This window comes from Panicum virgatum, chromosome 6N (assembly GCF_016808335.1).
Source record: "Panicum virgatum strain AP13 chromosome 6N, P.virgatum_v5, whole genome shotgun sequence".
Classification (NCBI taxonomy): domain Eukaryota; kingdom Viridiplantae; phylum Streptophyta; class Magnoliopsida; order Poales; family Poaceae; genus Panicum; species Panicum virgatum.
This window is the reverse complement of record NC_053150.1, coordinates 40,693,007-40,714,357: the sequence shown is the minus strand read 5'-3', so window position 1 is coordinate 40,714,357 and position 21,351 is coordinate 40,693,007. Positions and strand designations below refer to the sequence as shown.

Here is a 21,351-nt window from a genome sequence, read left to right as displayed (position 1 = left end):
GATATACAACGCCATAACCTCGACCATTTGGACGCGCCGCTGACAGAGGAGGAAGTCAGAGGGTCTATCTTTGACTCGCCGGCGGAAAAGGCACCTGGGCCGGATGGATACATCGGGTTGTTCTACAAAACCTGCTGGGCAGTGATTCGCAATGATCTAATGCAAGCACTGCATCAATTGTACAACTTAAGAGCTCAGCACTGGAATCTTCTCAACTCCGCAAACATCGTGCTACTGCCTAAAAAGGAAGACCCGACAACAATTTCTGATTACAGGCCGATCAGCTTGATGCACAGTGTTGCTAAAATCCTAGGGAAGGTGCTAGCAAACCGCCTTGCACCTCACCTAAACGACATTGTATCCCGCAGCCAGTGTGCTTTCATCAAGGGCCGCAGCATACATGACAACTTCCAGTACATTCATGGGGCAATCAACCATTTCCACAGGTCAAAAACACCGATGCTATTCATGAAGCTAGACATTGCTAAAGCCTTTGACAACGTCCGCTGGGAATACATGTTGGAGATCATGGAACGACTTGGGTTCGGACAGCGCTGGAGAGACATCATCTCGCTTATCTGGTCAACCACTTCCTCGCGCATCATCCTCAATGGAGAGCCAGGGAGGCCAATCAAACACCGGCGTGGACTCCGACAAGGTGATCCATTATCACCGATGCTCTTCATCCTTGCCATGGACCCATTGCAACAGGTCCTCGACAAAGCCACAACACAAGGGCTCCTACACCCAATTGGCTCAGACCCGATCAAGTTCAGAACGAGCCTTTACGCCGACGATGCAGCAATCTTCCTTCGCCCCTTAGCACAAGATGTGACAAATCTCCAGCTAATTCTGCAAACATTTGGAGAAGCGACAGGCCTCTTTACCAACATGCAAAAATCAGAAGTGTTTCCCATCCAGTGTGCAACAACTGACTTGGCAGAAATCACAGCAGCCTTCCCGGGGCGGTCTAATCAATTCCCATGCCGTTACCTCGGCTTACCACTTCGCATTGGCCGAACACAGCGAGCAGATGAACAAATCCTCATTGACAAGATTGGGGCTCGGTTACCAGGATGGAAGGGCAGATTACTCACCAAGGCAGGCCGTCTGACCCTTGTCAATGCTGTTCTCTCATCCATCCCCACCTACCACCTAACAATTTTCCCTCTTTCCAAGTGGGCAATCAAGCGCATTGACAAGCTTCGCCGCAGTTTTCTCTGGCGAGGCGAGGAGTCTGCAAAAGGGGGTCACTGCAAAGTTAATTGGAAACGGGTGTGCCGGCCAAAGAAATTGGGCGGTCTTGGCATCCCAAACCTTGAGAAATTCTCCAGAGCACTCAGACTCCAATGGCTTTGGTTCCAATGGACAGACTCAGCGCGACCGTGGTCGGGCTTTCCGGCGCGAGTAACACAGACAGACCTCGCACTTTTCAGAGCTTGCACTTCTATCAGCATCGGCGATGGCGCGAAGACTAGTTTCTGGAAGGACAGATGGCTCAATGGGCAGGCTCCCATGGATATTGCTCCATTGTGTTTTGCTCTGGCCTGGCGAAAAAATATGACTGTGGCTTGCAGCTTGCCACAAGGGAGATGGATGCGGGGCCTGAACCGCATCAGCACTAGTGCCCAGCTTCATCAGTTCGTGTCCCTATGGGAGCAGCTCCAGACGGTTCAACTCAATCAGGAGCCGGACCAGATAAGGTGGAACTCCACGGCAGACGGTAGCTACTCATCCCGTTCGGCATATGCAGTCCAATTCCACGGATCCTATCCGGATTTCAACTGGTCCAAGGTCTGGAACCTCAAGGTGGAGAACAAATGCAAATTCTTTCTGTGGCTACTCCTCCAACAGAAGTTAATGACTGCAGATCGCATAATCAAGAGGGGTGGACAGGCAAACCCCATTTGTCAACTCTGCAGAACGAGAGAAGAATCCACCCTGCACCTCGTTGTCAACTGCTCCTTCACGCAGTCGGTCTGGTCCCTGATTTCACAGCAGACGGGACAACACAACCTCACGAGCACAACAACAGACCTCAAGAAATGGTGGTTAGATCTGTTGTCTCACTCACAAGAACGAAACCAAATCATCACCTACACCGTCTGGAATGTGTGGAAGGAACGCTGCCGACGTTTCTACGACAACAAAACTCTCAATGCTTTACAGCTAACCAGTTTGATCCGCCAGGATATTGCTACGCTGAGTGCAGCGCTCATCGTTCAAGTTGTAAATTAGTTTTTCCTTTCTAGTTGCGCCCGTGCTGCCGCTTTTGGTAGCCGGCGCTAGTTGTTCATTTTTTGTTGTGCTTCTGGTTCCTGTTTTTGTTTCTGTTCTTCATGCTTCCTACTATTAATGAAAAGGCAGAGCACCTGCTATTTCCTTCAAAAAAAAACATTAGCTTGGCCCAAAGGTGAGGAGATCAGTGCGTGGGAGAGTTCCGATGGCCCAGCCCGAACACGATTCTCTGGCGTAAGCTTTGGGTCAAATTATCACGCAAGGAATTTCATTTCCTTTCCTGTAGCTGTTGGCCAAAATGCTTGACAAGCAAAACCGTAACACATACTCCTGTCGTTTGTTGGCCAAAATGCTTGACAAGCAAAACCGTAAAACATACTCCCGTTGTTTGGAGTGACTGATAGCTGGTGCCGATTTATTATAAAAGAAAAATACTACTAACTGGTTGGTGGCTGATGGTTGATACTGATTTGTTGTGAGAGAATAACACTATTTATTGATTGACTGACAATCCAAGCGAACAGAATGTTTCTAACATGTGACATCTCACGCGTAGCGCGCGCCCCGGCCCGACCTCCCCTCGCGAGTACGGCACCCCGGCTAGCTGGCTCGCGCTGGGCACGGGATGCCCACGCGTGCCACGCTCCTCGACCGCTGTCGCCACGGGCACGGCGCATGTCCGCCGCCACACCTCCACGCATCACACCGTGGCGATGGATTGACACGGCGGGTGCCGCATGTATGCGCGCGTGGCGTGACTAGGGCCCCGTTTGGGACCGCAAGCCAAAAAAAGCGAGGCGCGCATACGCGGGTCGGAGCTCGCTTTTCGCGATTTTGGGGCTGCGTGTTGTAACGGCCGCTTATTCAACGCGCGGTGGCCGGGCAACGCGCGTCCGCCGCAGTCCATTTGGCGGATTTAATTCGCTTCTTTGCTCAGAAGCAAAGCAAACGCGGTCCCAAACAGGACTCAGGACACCCGCCGGAGCAGATGAGGAAGTGCGCGAATCCTGCCCGTTTCCGTCAAACTTCCGCAGCGTTTCCACAACTGATCGGGCATGCAGTTAAGTATTATCTAAGAAGTCGGTAGGGAATTCGACATCACCGCAGAAATGCAATTGACTCCAAGTCCAAGTTCATTTCAAAACAAAACACAGGTACGCCATATGCGGATCGCAGCAGCAACCATAACAAGGAGGAACGAACTTGATGTGTTCATCCCGAAGCAGTAGTACTGCGAATGTACACGCGGTAAAACGGCAGGAGCTAGCAGTAGACACTGGACTCCCAAGTCCGAACGCCGGCACGGCCATCTCGCCGCCTGCTCGATCGGCGCAGCCGCGGGCCGCGCGCCGCGCTACTTGCCAAAGAGGGACTTGAGCCACCACATCCCGCCGTCCCTGGGGCTCTCCTCGCTCTCCGGCGGCGGGTCCGGGTGCGCCGTCCTGCGGAGCTTCGACACGTCGTACCCCTCCTCCTCGGCCCGCCTCACCAGCTCGCCGTACACGGCCTCGTCCATGTGCGGCTGCCTGCACAGGATCTGCGCGCGAGCAATCAGAGAGGTCAGCCACACCACAGATGCGTGTGGAATCAGCAGTTGGGTGGAGAATTGGGGAGGGATCGGCGCGCACGCACCCAGAGGTACTTCCTGGAGGGCTGGCCGACGAGCGCGTACTGGTAGTCGGCGTCGACGTGGAGCACCCAGTAGTCGCCGGTGACGGGGAAGACGGGGAGGAAGGGCGGGACGAAGAAGCGGACCCGGAGCTTGGCCTCGTCGCCGGCCGGGTCGGCGCGCCACGCCGTGCCCTCGATGTGGCCGCGGCGGCCGTCGGTCCACGTCTCGTTGAGCACCCGCACGGTGCCGTCCGGGTTGAGCGCGTAGGTGGCGCGCGTGTTGGTGCCCGTCTTGGGCTGGAATGCCGACGGGAAGCACGCGATCTCGTACCACCGCCCCACGTACCGCTCCAGGTCCAGGTTCCGCACCACCCGCATGGCCATCGCGCCGGCGGCGGTGGCGGGCGTGGGTTCAGAGGGGAGAGGGAGAGGGCGAGGTGGGGGGGGGGGTGCCGGATGCGAAGGCGGCCGCGGCCGGGGCGAGGGGTCGGAGTAGACGATAGGGATGTGCCGTGCAGTGCAGTGCCGGCAGCAATAAAAGGCAGGTGCGGGAGACGTGGAGGATTGTGGGCGATACGTTATCGGAGCGTGTTGCTCGGTGCGCGTCGCGGCCGCGGCCGCGGTGGGTTTCCTTCGGCTTTTGGGCCGGCGGAATATAGTGGTCTGGGATCCATCGAGCCGGGGCTTTTTTTTCTCTGCTCTTGGGTGGTCCTCTCTCTCCCTGGGCCCTGGTTGCTGGCCCAGAGGCTAGCGAGCACTAGTGCCTAAACGCTTGTCTTTTTCAATATCAGAAATAGTCGGACGTTGGCTTCCAACCACGAGTTCCAGCGAAAGGCCTGTACCTAGGGTTAAAAAAGAGTCCCGGTAACATTTGAGGTCCTGAGTTCGACTCCCCTTGAGAATGAATATTCTGAAATTTAACGTGTTGTGCATTCCGATGCTGGTAGCATCAGCGATATGCCTAATGCCTGGATATGTCTAATGCCTGTCCATGATAGCGTGTGCCACCAGAATTGTTTCATTGGATAGCAATGATAGAAGAGATGGAGGACCGAATCATCTGCTTGGTCTCAGAACATATTTGCATTATGCTCTGAAGGCCATGTCGCGCTTATTCTAAAGGCGACTAGAGCACTTTTCATGATACAGTAACCGATGGATGAGAGGTGAATGAGAGTATGGGTATAAAATTCACCACGGGTGGATTGGGTTGGGTATCCAAAATAAATCAGGTCGGGCACAGATATCAAATTTAGGAGTTAAATACACTAGCGACCCTCGAACTTGTACTCATGTGCCATTTAGGTCCACGAACTCGCAAAATCGAAATCTGACACCCTGAACTTGTTAAGTTGTGCCACTTAGGTCCATAACCCTTCAAGGGGCATGAATATATGCAAAAAACTTGAATTTTATCATCTTCTATATCTACGTCCTCCGGCCGGCCCGCCTCGCCCGACATCGCGCGCTGCTCGCCTCCGGTTGGCCCGCCTCGCCTGACGCTGCGCGCCGCCAGCCTTGCCTGACGCCTCCGCACCCCTGCTCCTCCGTGCTGCCACGCGGGCCGCTCTGGCCGCGCGCCGCCCGCTCCGCCCGCCTACGCGCCGCTGGCTCCGCCCGCCTACGCGCCGCTGGCTCCGCCCGCCCACCGGCCGCCGCGGCCGCCTGCTCCGCCCACTCGCACGCCGCCGACTCCGCCCACCCGCAGCCTCGCGCGCCGCTCCGCTGCCTGCTCCGACTCGCACGGTCCTGCGCCTCGGACGCCGCCAGAAAGGAGCGAGAGGGAGGGAAGGCGGTTCCCCTGCGCACCGGCAGCCCGAGCCATGCTTGCCCGGCCGCCGCTCCCGCACAGGCCGCTCGTGCCGGCCATCGCGTGCTCCCACCACCCGTGCGGATCCGGTGTGGTGTGGCCGCGTGCGGGGCCGGTGGATGGCAGCGAGCGGCGGAGCAGAGCCAGTTCCGGTCGCCGCCGCCGTCGTGAGAGAGAGGAGGAGGAAGGAGCGAGGCCCCGCTGCCGTTCCGCGCGGGGGATCGAGCAGGGGAGGGAGGAGGGGTGCGCACCAGCCGCTCGCCGGAGGTGGGGAGGAGGGGTGAGCGACGGCCGCTCGCCGGAGGTGGGGCGGAGGGGGTGCGACGGCCGCTCGCCGGTGGTGTGGCGTTAGGGGCGAGGAGGGTGCGCATATGGCCGATGGAGGAGGGGGGCGTAGTGAGAGGAGGGGAAAAAAGAAGGTTTTTTTTGCATATATTCATGTCCTTTGAAGGGTTATGGACCTAAGTGACACAACTTAACAAGTTCAGGGTGTCAGATTTTGATTTTGCGTATTCGTGGACCTTAGTGGCACCTGAGGACAAGTTCGAGGGCCTTTGATGTATTTAACTCCAAAATTTACCCGTGGATATCTGATGGGTACTCGAAACATAAGTTGTAATTAAAGAATCTGTATTATTATCATATTTAGTATCATTCTAGTATAGAATATATGAATTATGAAGAGTTAATATGTGTGCATTGTCAATGAGAGGTGAGATTTCCCTTACTTATTCTTTTAGCGGTGTAGCTTATCATTGCCTGTTGCTTGTCATATAAAACATTTGACTCAACAATTTGTGTGCATACAACTATAAAGTAGACCTATTGATATGAATAAACCATGTAGCATGAAGTGTTTGATCTTTATTTTATAATATTTGCATTGACTTGTATAGATGACATATTCGAACTAAACTTATTTATATCATTAGAATGATATATTATTTGTGCTCTTATGAATAAACCCGACAGGTATCTGGAATCCGTCGGGTACCCATCGCCTATGGGTACGGATATCAAATTTTATCCGATAGATTTCGTTGGTATGAATAAATCTTAAATTTTCAGGTATTATCGCGGACAAGTAATTGTTCCGCATCTGTCCTCAAAAAAAGTAATTGTTCCGCATCTTACCCAACTCATTGCCATCCATCCACCTTCCTCTTTGATCTTCACTCAACGTTAGCCTATGAAAGCTAGTTGGCTTTCAGGTTTTACCTAGACACAATCAAGATGCACTAATAAAATTTAACCATCATTTAGTTCATATCTAAAAGTTGGTAATTTAATATTTATGAAAAAAAATCATGATAATTTGTTAGAATTTTCTTAAACCTTACAAGAGAGAAAAGTATTGCCATATTTTAACACTAGACTAGATAAAATGAATACCCACACTTTAGCATGATTTTATTTATAAGATGGAAATTAGGGGGGGTGAGAGGGGGGGGGGGGGGACTTTGCTGCTGGCTTTAATTTATAAGGTGGAAATCTAATGTGTAGCACTGAATTTTGATTTTAGCATGGATGTGGAGCCCGTATAGCTCGCCCTGGTAGCACGTGAGGTCTAATCTCTCTAAGGGACAGTGCGAGAAAATAGCAAAAACAATACTACAATACTGCCCAAGTGGACACTAATTCGTCTCAGTCCGGTGGTTGCCGATACAGCACGCGGCCCGGCGTCCTCTTCCTCCTTCCAGTCCACCTTGGCTCTGGCTCTATTCAACCCACCCTGCCCACGTCGGCTCCTGCTCCAGCGCGGCAGCGCCCAACCAACAACCTTCCCCGTTCCGTCCTCCCCGCCTCCTCGTCCTCCTCCCAAACTCGCCCTCCCGCGCGCGTGCCCCGCGAGGCGTGATCCAGGCGCAGCGCCCAACAGCCGGCATCTCGCGCGGGCCCCGCCCGGCCCCTGTGTCCGCCAGGAGGAGCGCTCCGCCGCCATGGAGGCGTCTTCGTGGGACGCACTCCGCAAGCAGGTGCGTTGCCAGCTTCCCCAGCCTCTCTCGCGCCCCAGCTCACCTCTGAACGGAGCTTCTCTCGCGCAATTCCGTCGCTGCTTCACGGAGATCTGGCCTGGCTGGTCTCCGGGTTCACGTGGTCCGTTTTGGCATTTCGAGTCTAGCGGCCTCATAGCAGAGGTTTAGCCCCCTTGGCCCCTTGGGTTATGGGCGTGATTCGCCGGCTAGCGTTGTGCTCCTACGGATATTTGCGCGTCCTGGGTGGAGACTGGAGATCGGAGAAGCCACGATCTGGGTGAAACATTTGCTCCAACGTTGACCCAGTTCCGACGGTTATCACGTTGAGTGTTCTTACGGCATTATCTGATAACGTATTTTGTACTGTGAACTGCATTTGGCGACTAGTTACTGTCACCTATGAGGATAGCATCCCGCTGTAGCATTGGTATTTATATAATATAAACACGTCCTCTCTGTTGGAGGAAACCTCAACTTCGAATGGTTGATCTAAACTCGGCCACCTAGAGCAAATGAAGTTCTTCATGACTGATCTTGTTGGCTGGTCAGTAGGGGTTAGGATGAGTTTCCATTTCTGTTCAAACTTCTGCATAACGTTTGGCATTTCTGCACAATGTAAGTCACCGCGTCATGCTTTTGCTGCGGGAAGAGGCATGCTATCTATCAGACATAGGCGCAGTCCCATAGCCCATGCTTACTGATACGTATTTGTTGGCCCATCTAGCTTCATCTGCTAAAATACTTGTTACTTCTACCGCCAATTGTGTTTGAACAAATTTTTGTTACTCCTGAAGGCAAGGAAGCTAGAAGCTCAGTTAGATGACCAACTGAACGCATACCGGAAACTGGCTTCTATGAAATCTGATGATTCAGAGAATCATGGCGAGTCGGATATAGAAAGATCACTGAAGCAACTTCAGCAAGTAAATTCTCAGATGCAGGCCTGGGTATCATCAGGAGGCTCAGAACTCCTTTCTCACACCTTGACTCGACATATGGAGATTTTGCAGGATCTTTCACAGGTTATTGGTTTCTCTTGCTGTCTTGCACATTTTTAGTGTTGTCTTCATTTTAATCAGATTTAGGCCAGCATGTCCTGATTTGTGTTTCTAGCTACGTTTGTCTACCACCTTGAAAACATAACAGAATGCTTTTTGTGGAGCAATACTCCTATGATGACAAATATGTACGATAATATTTTGCCCCTAATCTCCTAATTTTGCTTTATTGTAATGCAGGAATTCTTCCGCCTCCGTTCAAGTCTTAGAGCAAAGCAGCAACATGCTTCCCTCCTTGATTTTAGAGATTTTGACAGAGCAAGCTTTGATGTTGGAGAGGCTGCAGATTCCTCCGATCTATCTCTCCTAAAAGAACAAGCAACAATCACCCGAAGTACTGGACAGGTACAACCACTTCCCATCTTCCCCTATCTCCTTTAAAAATCTTATTATTGGCCTAGTTTTTGTTAGCTCTGACATTCCAACTGAGTAATTTCATTATAATAACAGGCAGTCAAGCCCCTGCTAGAAAGTGCATTTCTGACTAGGCTAACCATATGTTATGGTAGGACAAGTGTATGAAAGGCGCCATCGTGGCTGAAGAGTAGACAGGGCACGCGCCCACTACGTCGTAGCAGTTTGCTTTATGTTTGAATTTGTATTTCCCAAGTAAGTTGTAATCAAACCTATAACTATTGTACTCAGTGGCTAATGGAAGTTATGCTAGAGATCAATTAGATCTCTTGGCGTCCCGCACGTCTTTGCCTCTGTTCCTGCGCGCAACCTCTGTTCCCGCTCGATGCCGGCCGCTAGGACAGCGTCGCGCCCTCGCCGTCGCCGGGAGCCGAGTCCCCGGCCACCCATCCACCATAGCTACGCTCTACGCCGCTCGCACCCTGACAATTTGGTATCAGACGTCTCCTCGATGTCTGGGACTGCAGCCGCATCCTCCTCCGTAACCGTCGCCGCTACTTCCGCCACCAGCGCCTCGTTGCTGATGGCCGTCGCGCCCACCTCCGGCCACCTCCGGCCACCACCAACCTCCACTACCCCGCCGCCGCCGCCACAAGTACACCACATCCCCGCTGCATCGGCTTCGGATAGCTCCTCTGCCCTGAACACACTCACCTCCGCCATTTATGGCCTTCAGTGGCAGATGGGCCAATTTGCAGCTCGTCTCGCCACCGTGGAAGGAAGACCATCGGGGGCCGCCGGCGAATCCTCTCAGGCCACGAGCGGCTTCGCCCAGGCCGACCCACCTCTTCCGCCGCCTGGGTACCCAGTGCTCGGTATGCCGGGGTACGGCGGAATTCCACCTCTGCAGCCTTCACCGTCGGTCATCATCCATACCGACGCTCCACACAGACCAATTCCCATCACCCAGATCTCGTTTCCCCATTCTCCATCCCAAATCCCAATCTTCCAGCAACCGCCGCAAGAAAATCTCGATGAACATGATGATGGCGCTGCCGTTCCGCGCTATCACAAACTGTCCTTTCCAGTCTTCGATGGCAAGGAAGATCCAATTGGCTGGCTTAATCGCTGCGACCACTTCTTCCGGGCTCAACGAACTCGTGAAGCAGACAAGGTGTGGCTGGCCTCCTTCCACATGACCGGCGTCGCGCAACATTGGTTCTACATGCTGGAACGCGACGCCGGCGACATCCACTCCATCACCTGGCCTATGTTCAAGTCCTTGTGCCAGCAGCGTTTTGGACCTCCACTCGGCACAAATCATCTTGCCGAGCTTGCGAGGTTGCCATTCTGCGGATCGGTCTTCGATTATCAAGAGACATTCCAGATGCGCTTGGCGCATGCGGGACCATTGTCCGCGGCACAACAGGTTCAGCTCTTCACTGGGGGGCTGCCGCAACCGCTTCGCACTGATGTCGAGTTGCACGCTCCTCAGGACCTGCAGCGTGCCATGGCTTTGGCGCGCGCGTTCGAGCGCCGGCCGTCCTCGCTGCCATCATCAACTTTCAGTCGCGCACCAAGGCTACCGCCTCGTACCTCACCAATGCCACCTACTACGGCTGCACTGACAGCGTCGCCTCAGGCGACAGCTCCAGTGCCTCCTCAAGGTACTTCCAGACCGCTTCGCCGGCTAAGTCCTGCTGAAATGGCCGAGTGTCGACAGCAAGGACTCTGCTACAATTGTGATGAGCAGTACATCCGCGGCCACAAGTGTCCCAAGCTTTTCTATCTGGAGGTAACTGATTTTGATGATCTTGATGACACTGAACACACAAGCACAGAAGAACATGAGGATCAACCGCCTCTCATTTCATTACATGCCATTGCTGGACTCACAACCAATGACACCATGAAAGTGAATGTGAAAATTGGAGAGTCTGTACTATGTGCACTATTGGATTCAGGCTCTTCGTCCAACTTCATCAGTTTGGAGGCAGCAGACCACATTGGCTTGCACCTTCATGACAGTAATGGAGCTAGTGTCATCGTCGCCAATGGTGACCGAGTAGCATGTCGTGGCCTCGCTCGTGATGTTGCAGCTCGCATTGGTTCTGAATTCTTCTCAGTAGAATGCTATATCATTCCACTTGACTGCTTTGACATGGTACTTGGCATTTCTTTCCTCAAGACATTGGGGCCTATACTCTGGAACTTCGATGAACTATGCATGTCATTCTGGCATCGTGGGCATCGCGTAGTGTGGAGAGGATTGGATCGCCACAACGTGCTAAATCACCTCCTGGTCACATTCACGCACTGTCCACTACAGAACCACCCTTGCTGGAATCACTATTGAACTCTTTTCAAGATGTCTTTGATCCACCCACAGGATTGCCCCCGGCACGTGATTGTGACCACCGCATCCACCTGCTACCACAGTCAGCACCAGTAGCGGTTCGTCCCTACCGTTATCCACAGCTGCAAAAATATGAGCTTGAAACACAATGTTCAACCATGTTACAGCAGGGAATCATCAGACCGAGTACTTCTCCATTTTCAGCACCAGTTCTACTTGTTAAGAAACAAGATAATACTTGGAGATTTTGCGTGGACTATAGAGCTCTCAATGATATCACGGTCAAAGACAAATTTCCAATACCAATAGTTGAAGAGCTCTTAGACGAACTCCATGGTGCCAAATTTTTCAGCAAGTTGGATTTACGTGCAGGATATCATCAAGTTCGAGTACACCCCAATGATGTGGAAAAGACAGCATTTAGAACACATCACGGTCACTTTGAGTTTCTGGTGATGCCGTTCGGGTTAACTAACGCCCCAGCAACATTTCAAGCATTGATGAATTCAGTCTTGCACAGATTTCTTAGAAAATGTGTCTTGGTATTCTTTGATGACATTTTAATTTACAGCAATTCATATTCTGAGCATCTCCAACACTTAAGAGCTGTCCTTTCTACACTGCGTGATCATAACCTCCATGTCAAGAAATCCAAATGTGCATTTGCTACTCAGTCAGTCACCTATTTGGGTCATGTTATATCAGCTTCTGGAGTAGCAATGGACAGTGACAAAATTTCTGCAGTTGAATCATGGCCAACACCTAAAACAACTAAAGAATTGCGTGGGTTCCTTGGGCTTGCAGGTTATTATCGACGTTTTATCAGCAACTTTGGAACTATAGCTGCACCTCTGACACAATTGCTGAAGAAAGATTGTTTCTCCTGGTCAGATCAAGCATCATTAGCCTTCTCTACTCTTAAAAAGGCCCTGTCATCTGCACCAGTTCTGCAACTCCCAAATTTCAGTGAGTCCTTCATTGTTGACTGTGACGCTTCAGGCTCTGGGTTTGGGGCAGTATTACACCAACATTCTGGTCCTCTAGCCTTCTACAGCAAGCCGTTTGCGGCCTGTCATTTCAAACTAGCAGCTTATGAAAGAGAACTTATCGGGTTGGTTCAAGCAGTCAGACATTGGCGTGCATACCTTTGGGGCAGAAAATTCATAGTCAGAACACAGTTGATCAAAGGCTTGATCAAAGGCTTTCTACAGTACCCCAGCACCAATGGATCAGCAAATTATTTGGCTATGACTTCATTGTTGAATATCAGCCTGGTCGCCTAAACACAGTTGCAGATGCTCTTTCACGCCGTGTACAGCCACAAATGGAACTCTCACTTCTGTCTGGGCCTTCATTCCAGTTATTTGCAGACCTCAAAGCTGAACTAGAAAGTTCTACTGCCCTACGTGAGCTTAGAGACCATATCACAACAACTCGTGGCACTGAATGGAGCCTCCAAGATGGCCTGATCATGCATGGTTCTCGTGTTTTTGTACCCAGCAATTCAGCTCACATTGATACCATTTTGCAAATGGCCCATACAGCTGGGCATGAGGGAATTCAGAAAACTCTCCATAGATTACGCCGTGACTTCAACATTGACAATGAGAAACAAATCGTTCGCAGTTTTGTCAAATCTTGCACGACCTGCGAACGAAACAAAACTGAAACACTTCACCCTGCCAGCCTGCTGCAGCCATTGGAAGTTCCTTCTCAGATCTAGTCCGACATCTCCATTGACTTCATCGAGGGACTTCCCAAAGTAAATGGCAAAAGCGTCATTCTCACAGTGGTGGATCGATTTTCCAAATATGCACATTTTATTGCTCTTGGCCATCCTTACACGGCAACTTCAGTAGCTCGTGCATTTTTTCAAGACATCGTGCGGCTGCATGGATTCCCAACATCTATTGTCAGTGATCGTGATCCTGTGTTCACGGGCCATGTGTGGCGCGATCTCTTCAAGCAGGCCGGAGTGCAACTCCGCATGAGCACGGCATTCCATCCACAAACAGACGGTCAGTCAGAAGCTGTTAACAAAACCATTGCTATGTATCTCAGATGCATTACCGGTGACCGCCCTCGGGCATGGTTGGATTGGCTCCCTTGGGCAGAATTTTGCTACAACACAAGCTACCATACAGCTCTGCGCACTACACCATTCCAAGTTGTTTATGGTCGCCCCCCACCACCAGTGCTTCCATACAATGCCAATTCAGCCCGTACTACAACTGTTGACACACTCCTGCAAGAACGAGACATATTTCTCGCCGATGTCTGTGAGCGCTTGCTTCAAGCTCAAGAATACGCTCGCCGGTATTATGATGCCCATCACCGTGCTGTGGAGTTTCATGTGGGAGATTGGGTGTGGCTCCGGCTACTACATCGTCCAGTGCAGTCCCTCATTCAAGGATCACGCAGCAAGCTAAGCCCAAAATATGCAGGCCCCTACCAGATTACAGAACACATTGGAGCTCTAGCTTATCGGTTACAGCTACCAGAAGGGGCTCAACTTCATGATGTGTTCCATGTGGGTGTTCTCAAACCATTTCATGGTGCACCGCCTACTGCAGCACCTTCCCTACCACCTATGCAACATGGGCGACTCCTGCAAACCCCAGAACGCGTTCTCAAATCACAGCTCCGTCGAGGACAGTGGCACATTCTTGTCCAGTGGTCTGGCCTATCTCCAGCAGACACTACATGGGAGCCCGTGAACAAGTTTCGCGAAGCATACCCCGACTTCCAGCTCGAGGACGAGCTGTTCCCCGAGGGAGGGAGAGATGTTATGGTAGGACAAGTGTATGAAAGGCGCCATCGTGGCTGAAGAGTAGACAGGGCACGCGCCCACTACGTCGTAGCAGTTTGCTTTGTGTTTGAATTTGTATTTCCCAAGTCAGTTGTAATCAAACCTATAACTATTGTACTCAGTGGCTAATGGAAGTTATGCTAGAGATCAATTAGATCTCTTGGCGTCCCGCACGTCTTTGCCTCTGTTCCTGCGCGCAACCTCTGTTCCCGCTTGACGCCGGCCGCCAGGACGGCGTCGCGCCCTCGCCGTCGCCGGGAGCCGAGTCCTCGGCCACCCGTCCACCATAGCTACGCTCTACGCCGCTCGCACCCTGACACCATATTTGCTGTGTGTGGTCTGGTCTACACTGATGTTCAGCTTTTGTGAAAACATACCTGATATGTAGGACCTTGTCTTTTTACATATCTGTTTCCTGATACTGTTTTTTAGACTCACATTGTTTTTAAGATCCACATTGTTTGGGTGAACATTATATTCTTGAGCCAACTCGTTCATCTGTCTGGATGATATCTCATATGTATATAATTGCGCATAATCTCATCAAATTATACAAATGCAGTGTTACTAAAACCAAGTCGAAAACCCATTGAGTTTCGGTTCTGCCATCTTATTTAGCATTAGTGATCAAATGGACAATATATTCCATATATGTTGTTGTGGGAATGCTGGCAGCCATTACAGCACCAAAGATGGTCTCAAATAAAAAACAAAGACAAAAGATTGTTTCGTTATTTGAAAATTGCACCGTTCAATTATTATGTAAACGAGTTTAGAGACTGATAAAGATTATAAATATGGGATTTTTGTTAGATCATCATAGACGCAAGCCTGTATCTGTGGAATGAAACCCAATCCCCTTGAATTAGAAATGCTCACATCCATTTTAGAGAGTGAAGGCACACTCCTTGTGGCTGTTTGCCTGAAAAAAATCAGTTTGTGGTTTACAATCCACAATTTAGTTTCTATCACTATTGTTTAGTATTTGGGTTAATCCTTATCGGAAATTATATTTACATTGAAACAATACTCCAGATTGATAATGTCTTATCACAAGCTCACACAGCACTCGGTGCACTTATGTCACAACGGTCAACATTCGGTGGAATCACTTCGAAAATTAGCAACGTTGGCAATCGGCTCCCTATGGTATTTTCATCTAATTTATAGGTATTTTCAATTTGAAATAATTCATTGCAACTTCTTATTTACATCTGTTTCTTTCTGTACTCATGCAGATCAATCAGATCCTTTCGTCAATCAGAAGGAAGAAATCGATGGACACAATTGTTCTTTCATTAGTTGCCTCCGTTTGCGCATTTCTTATTTTCATCTACTGGTTGTCAAAATAGTAGTACTATGAGTGTTGTGAGCTCGGATAAGTAGTATATATAACTGCTAGTGACAGATGTTTGGAGAATGTTACGTCAGTGCTGTTATGATTCTATTTGTGTTCAAGCAACATCAGATGACTATAGCTCAGATTGAGCTGCTTCACCCACATTTTACACCCGAGTTAGTAAAGAATTACTCTCAGGATACATGGATGATGCACCTATCAGGGGTCTGGAGAATTCAGCATTTCAAGCAACTGGCTATGTAATATGTATCCATAATACCTATACAAGTGGCTCCCACCAACTTGTATCAATATTGCCCCCCCCTCTTTTTTTTTAGCTTTTTTGGGTTTTTTTGATTGGTGCCATTACAATTTCTGGAGTTCGGATATATGCCATTACAATTCAACTATTCCAAAACATGCCATTACAATTCCAAGTTTCACCGAGCCACGCCATTTTCTACGTATCCCTCGGCACAGGGCCCACCCGCAGGCGTACGCATACGGTAGGACGCCCGTTGTGGACGCATTTGCCCCTCCGCTCGCGAGTATAGGCGCTGGCAGCCCTCTCCCTCCTCTCGCCCGCTCTCACTCTCTCCCTCTGCCTCTCCTCTTCCCCCCCGGCGACGGCGGCGGAACCCTAACCCTAGCCCGCCGGAGCACTGAATCCATCCCCGCTGCCGCCTCCAGATCTAGGGCTGGAGCTCTGATGCTGATCCACTGACCAGAATGGCGGATCCCGCGGAGCCGGAGCACGGTGAGGAAAGGTATGGATCTGCATCCTTGATCTGCTCCAAGGAGCACGGTTGGAGACTGACTATGGCATCAAGATGAAATACTCCAAGGCCTGGTCAGGTATGAAAGTAGCATTGGAGCAGATCCATGGTAAATATGAGGAAAGTTTTCAGCTTTTGTTCAATTGGGCAGCTCAAATTGAAAAAGTCTCACCTGGTAGCTTAGTACAGATAGAGCTAGACAAGATTGGTGAGAAACACAGGTTCAAGAGGATTTTTGTAGCTCTTAGGCCTTGTATAGATGGATTCAAAGCTGGGTGTAGACCTTTTGTTGGTGTAGATGCATCCAGTTTAAATGGCAAGTACAGAGGCCAGTTAGCTTCAGCAACAAGTGTAGATGGACACAATTGGCTCTATCACATAGCCTATGCAATCTTTGACTCAGAAACAGAAGACAATTGGAAGTGGTTTATGGAGCATTTGTGCAAAGTCATTGGAGATGTTCCAAACTTGGTCATATGCACAGATGCATGTAAAGGACTAGAGACAGCAGTGGGTGCTGTGTTCCCACAAGCTGAGAATAGAGAATGCATGAGGCATCTCTATCAGAACTTCATGAAGCACTATTCTGGTGAGGTGATCACTGATCATTTGTACCCTGCAGCTAGAAGCTACACACAAGGCATGTTTGAATGGCACATGAAGAAGATATTTGAGTTTGATCCTGACACAATAGATTACCTAGATCAGCACCACAATAGGATCTGGTACAGATGTGCCTTCTCTGAAAGCTCAAAGTGTGATTTCTTGACAAATAATGTCTCAGAGAGCTTCAATGCTCAGATAAAGAAGTTCAAAGGTTTGCTAGTGCATGAATTAGTTGACAGAATCAGAGAGCTTATAATGGAGAAGAGGTACACAAGAAAGGTGCTTGCTAGGCAGTGGGAAGATGGGGTACTCCCAAATGTGATGAAGGACCTGAACTTGATCAGCAACAACCTCAAAGTGGTCAAAGTAGCAGTTAGTGATGTTGACATTGCAGAAGTCACCATCTTGGATGACTGGAACAATCAGAAAAGGCACACAGTGGACATCCACAACCACAAATGCTCATGTAGAGAGTGGCAGGTGACAGGCAAGCCCTGCAAACATGCTTTGGCATGGATTCTGTCCAATAGAGGGTTAAAGATTGAAGATTATGTCCATGAATACTACTCTGTGGCTAAGTTCAAAGCAGCCTATGAGGACAGAATTGAGCCTTTGCCAGATAGGTCACAGTGGCCACAAGTGCAACTTGGATTCAATGTCTATCCACCATTGCTGGGTAGAGGAGCAGGAAGACCCAAGGTGCAAAGGATTAGAGGTTTCTTGGAGAAAAGAGCTGCAAAAAAGAAGGTTAGATGCAAGAGATGTAGAGATTTTGGTCACTTTGAAAAAACTTGCAAGCTACCAGAGGTTGGAGAAGATGGTCAGACAGCTGCACCTAAGAACAAGTCCAAGAAAAGGTACCATTCTGTCCACAATTGCAATCTATGTAATCTCACCTTGACAATATCTAATCTCACCTTGCTAATGTAGGAAAGAGCATCCAATAGATGAAGCTGGTCCCTCCCAACCCAAGAAAAAGAAAGTTCAGAAGAAGAAGAAGGGCACCCCAAAGAAGAAGAAGACGCCAATCAAAAAGAAGAAGAAGAAGGCCACAGCTAACCCACCCACTACTGTTCTCAGTACAATCAAAAAGCTTATGTTTCCAAACTAATGAACCTGTGTGTTCAACCTGTGTTGTCAAACATTGTGGCTTGTAGAATATGAACCTGTGTGTTCAACAACTCTTTGTGGTATTCTGTGAACCTGTGTATGGCCTTGTAATGGTCTGATGGTTTGTGAACAACTGTGAGATTTCTGTCAGCTAATGTGATGCTAAGTTATGTCTCAATTTCTGTCATTTTCAGCTAATGTGTCACTTTCTGTTACCTGATCATTTCTGTCAATAGCAAAACAAGCATCTCACTCTGAATTCAGCAATTTATTAGCATTCAAACAAGATATTCCAGTGCAACTCACAAAACACACATGATAGCATTCAAACAAGTCAGCATTTCATTCATTTCTGAGCATCTCACTTCCACATTTCAGCAACAACAACACCAAATAGAACACCTACAAGGCCTACTAACAGAGGCACTACAACTGATGACTCAAGCACAATCTGCAACTTCCTAGACTCTTGTTCAGACTTCTGCTTCCAAACCGCAGCTCCAAATCTATCAAGCTTTTCCTTCACCTCTGCCAATTCTTGCTTCAAATCCTTCAATTCGGCGCACCAGTCACCACCTGCAGCTTCGCACCGCCGTGGATGTGCTTCCAAGGCCTCATACTCTGCCTCAGAGCGGATAAAGCCACAAGTACTGGGATCACCCTGCATCGAATTGGAGAATCAGAAGAAGAAGGAGACAGTTCAACCAAGAATTGCATGAACCCAAACCTTGATGTTCAACGGGCACTTCAAGAACCACTGCCCAAATGTGTCCTTCTGACGGCTCTGGATCCGCACCAAAGGAACCAGGCAAGACGGGCACACCCTCCTGCCGCTCGCCATCGCGCTCGAGCCCGTGGACTTCATCGGGCTGCCCGACCACTTCGACGTCATCGCTTCACGGCCTAGGTTTAGGGTTGCGCCGCCGTCGGGGGGAGAGGAGAGACAGGGTGAGAGCGAGCGAGGAGGCGGCAGCGGGGATGGATTCAGTGCTCCGGCGGGCTAGGGTTAGGGTTCCGCCGCCGTCGCCGGGGGGAAGAGGAGAGGCAGAGGGAGAGAGTGAGAGTGGGCGAGAGGAGGGAGAGGGCTGCCAGCGCCTATACTCGCGAGCGGAGGGGCAAATGCGTCCACAACGGGCGTCCTACCGTATGCGTACGCCTGCGGGTGGGCCCTGTGCCGAGGGATACGTAGAAAATGGCGTGGCTCGGTGAAACTTGGAATTGTAATGGCATGTTTTGGAATAGTTGAATTGTAATGGCATATATCCGAACTCCAGAAATTGTAATGGCACCAATCAAAAAAACCCTTTTTTTTATAGTACCCCCCACCCCCGTCTTGGTGCGGCATGTTACCTCTTTCAGCTGTTGTATTAGTGTTCAAAGGCTTATTATGTTAGTAGCTTGCATTACTGTGCCAGCCATGCTATCTTGAATGTTTATTTTTTATAAACTTCCAATACAGCAACACTAATGTCAAAGTGCCAAACTGCCAACAATATGTGCAACTGGCGCAACAAAAATAAACTTCCAATATAACAATACTAATGTCAAAGTGCCAAGGTTGTGACCATGGGCACTAAGTGTTGTAAGACAAACTAATTAACCCAACTTGAATGTTCAGTTTTTGACATGAAGTTCAATGTTCTTCAACCATCTTATTAGTTCAGCATGCTCCTTGTTTTCCATGTACGCATGCAGGAACGCTGCAAGCTCATCGTTCACTCCTCTTTGCTCCAAGTAATCTCGCACCGCACTTTGCATGTCCTCATCTAACTCACTGCTCACCAGAATAACAAATTAGTTATCAGTAAATGCTCCAAAAAGTTAGGACCAAATACTTATCAGAATATTGCAATTAGCAAGTCCTGTACTTCTGTCACAAACCCTGCTGTGTCAGCAATTATGCACGCCATAATGATTTAGCTGCTCTTTCTTCTCAAAAACGAGCTTCCTGATGATTAAATCATTATGGCGTACATAATGATTTGTGGGAAGAAAGAGCAATTAAATCACTATAGCGTACAGAATTGCTGACAGCACAGGGTTTTGTGACAGAAGAACAGGACTAGCTAATTGCAATAAATAGTTTAGTCCTTTTGTTGCATCAAACAAGTTGGCGCCAGCCATTCTTAAACAAAAAAACATACAGGTTCTGGTATTTTTCCACGCATTTTTCAACATTTCCTTTTGCCAACAAAATGTAGTCACATTTATTGAAGATGAATATGGAAGGGAACGGGTTTCCAAGTTTCGGACCTTTCTCCCCATGCCCAAGTACTTAACCTCACGAATGATCAGTTGATAACACCATCATCAATTTCAGTAGCAACAAGCACATAGGAGTAGCACATTTTGATCACTAGCAAGACAATTACCAATATCCGAAGCAGCAATTGAGAGAGCAACAAGGTAGCGGAAAAGTTTATCTATATGTGAAAAATTTAGAGATGCTATGCTATCACCTGAACTGGCGGCCGACGTACTGCTGCACCGGCGAAGTCCCGCCGCGGCGGACGGGGAAGACCCTCTGCACCTCCATCTCGTCAGGCCACGCGGAGCACTCGAAGTTGAGCGCCACCCCTGGCCGCGCGGCCTTGGAGACCTCGACCTTGACGCTGATGTGCAACCTGGGCGGGGCGCCCGTGTCCGCGCCAGAGCGGGAGGGCGGCAGCGCGCCGTCGACCAATGTGGCGTCCACCCTGACCTCCTCTTCCTCCCCCTCGGCCGCGGGGAACACTCGGCGCAGGCGGGCCCACTGATCGCCGGGGCGGTCCTCGACGGCGAAGGGCGCGGGGGACGGGGGCGATGGTGGCGGCGCGGAGTTGTCGAGGAAGGAGATCTCGGAGCGGACGGAGCGGAGGAGGCGGTCGATGAAGGCGGACCGGCGCATGTCGGAGATGTAGGTGCGGGACGGGAGGAGGCGCGGGGTGCCGGGGGAAGGGAGCGGGAGCGTGGCGAGGTGGGGGCGCAGGCGGAGCAGCCGCCGTGCCAGCGCCATGGCGGTGCTCGTCGGCGGCGGTTTTGCTTCTTGGAAGGGAAGGGAAGCGGCGCGTAGTGCAGTGGAGCGAGGGCACGGCCCAGTTTTTTCAGAGCAGAATGGGCCAATGAGTTTTCAACTTTGCTCTGATGGGCTCTCCTGGGCTCATTAAATATGAGATCCTGGTCATGTTATCTTATCTGGCGCTCTCAAGTGACAAAGAAATTGCTTCAGACTGCTTGGAAGTAATTGTCAACATTCATAAGCAGAATTTGTGTGCATACTCTGCGATCCTACATGAGATTAAGGCTAGGAGTGGGCTACTTCAAGAAGT

At 50.1% G+C, this 21,351-nt stretch overlaps 5 protein-coding genes across 7 annotated transcripts; 2 read left to right on the top strand and 3 right to left on the bottom strand.

Annotated features, from left to right (window-relative positions):
- Positions 1–3,329: 3,329 nt before the first annotated feature.
- Positions 3,330–4,366, bottom strand: LOC120679693 (temperature-induced lipocalin-1-like). The gene is made up of 2 exons (XM_039961347.1): positions 3,871–4,366; positions 3,330–3,775 (listed from the first exon to the last, which is right to left on the bottom strand). Exons 1-2 carry the CDS (start codon positions 4,231–4,233, stop codon positions 3,593–3,595), a joined length of 546 nt encoding a protein of 181 aa, XP_039817281.1. The 5' UTR covers positions 4,234–4,366; the 3' UTR covers positions 3,330–3,592.
- Positions 4,367–7,326: 2,960 nt separating this feature from the next.
- Positions 7,327–15,753, top strand: LOC120679695 (Golgi SNAP receptor complex member 1-1-like). Of its 3 annotated transcripts, XM_039961352.1 has the most exons (5): positions 7,355–7,635; positions 8,430–8,657; positions 8,874–9,038; positions 15,248–15,361; positions 15,451–15,753. In XM_039961352.1, exons 1-5 carry the CDS (start codon positions 7,600–7,602, stop codon positions 15,562–15,564), a joined length of 657 nt encoding a protein of 218 aa, XP_039817286.1. In that variant the 5' UTR covers positions 7,355–7,599; the 3' UTR covers positions 15,565–15,753. The 3 variants fall into 3 exon arrangements, with proteins under 3 accessions (XP_039817284.1, XP_039817286.1, XP_039817285.1); XM_039961350.1 differs by lacking the exons at positions 15,248–15,361; positions 15,451–15,753 and adding an exon at positions 9,144–11,697 and having other exon boundaries at positions 7,327–7,635; XM_039961351.1 differs by lacking the exons at positions 7,355–7,635; positions 8,430–8,657; positions 15,248–15,361; positions 15,451–15,753 and adding an exon at positions 9,203–11,697 and having other exon boundaries at positions 8,898–9,038.
- Positions 15,754–16,280: 527 nt separating this feature from the next.
- On the top strand, positions 16,281–18,241 carry LOC120678161. The gene is made up of 3 exons (XM_039959313.1): positions 16,281–16,356; positions 16,479–17,790; positions 18,238–18,241. The coding sequence occupies exons 1-3, from the start codon at positions 16,281–16,283 to the stop codon at positions 18,239–18,241; spliced, it is 1,392 nt and encodes a 463-aa protein (XP_039815247.1).
- A 121-nt stretch (positions 18,242–18,362) lies between these two features.
- LOC120680157 lies at positions 18,363–18,969 on the bottom strand. The gene is made up of 2 exons (XM_039961779.1): positions 18,771–18,969; positions 18,363–18,704 (listed from the first exon to the last, which is right to left on the bottom strand). The coding sequence occupies exons 1-2, from the start codon at positions 18,933–18,935 to the stop codon at positions 18,405–18,407; spliced, it is 465 nt and encodes a 154-aa protein (XP_039817713.1). The 5' UTR covers positions 18,936–18,969; the 3' UTR covers positions 18,363–18,404.
- A 495-nt stretch (positions 18,970–19,464) lies between these two features.
- Positions 19,465–21,053, bottom strand: LOC120680156 (uncharacterized protein At2g39795, mitochondrial-like). The gene is made up of 2 exons (XM_039961777.1): positions 20,503–21,053; positions 19,465–19,817 (listed from the first exon to the last, which is right to left on the bottom strand). Exons 1-2 carry the CDS (start codon positions 21,036–21,038, stop codon positions 19,658–19,660), a joined length of 696 nt encoding a protein of 231 aa, XP_039817711.1. The 5' UTR covers positions 21,039–21,053; the 3' UTR covers positions 19,465–19,657.
- Between the last annotated feature and the right edge of the window lie 298 nt (positions 21,054–21,351).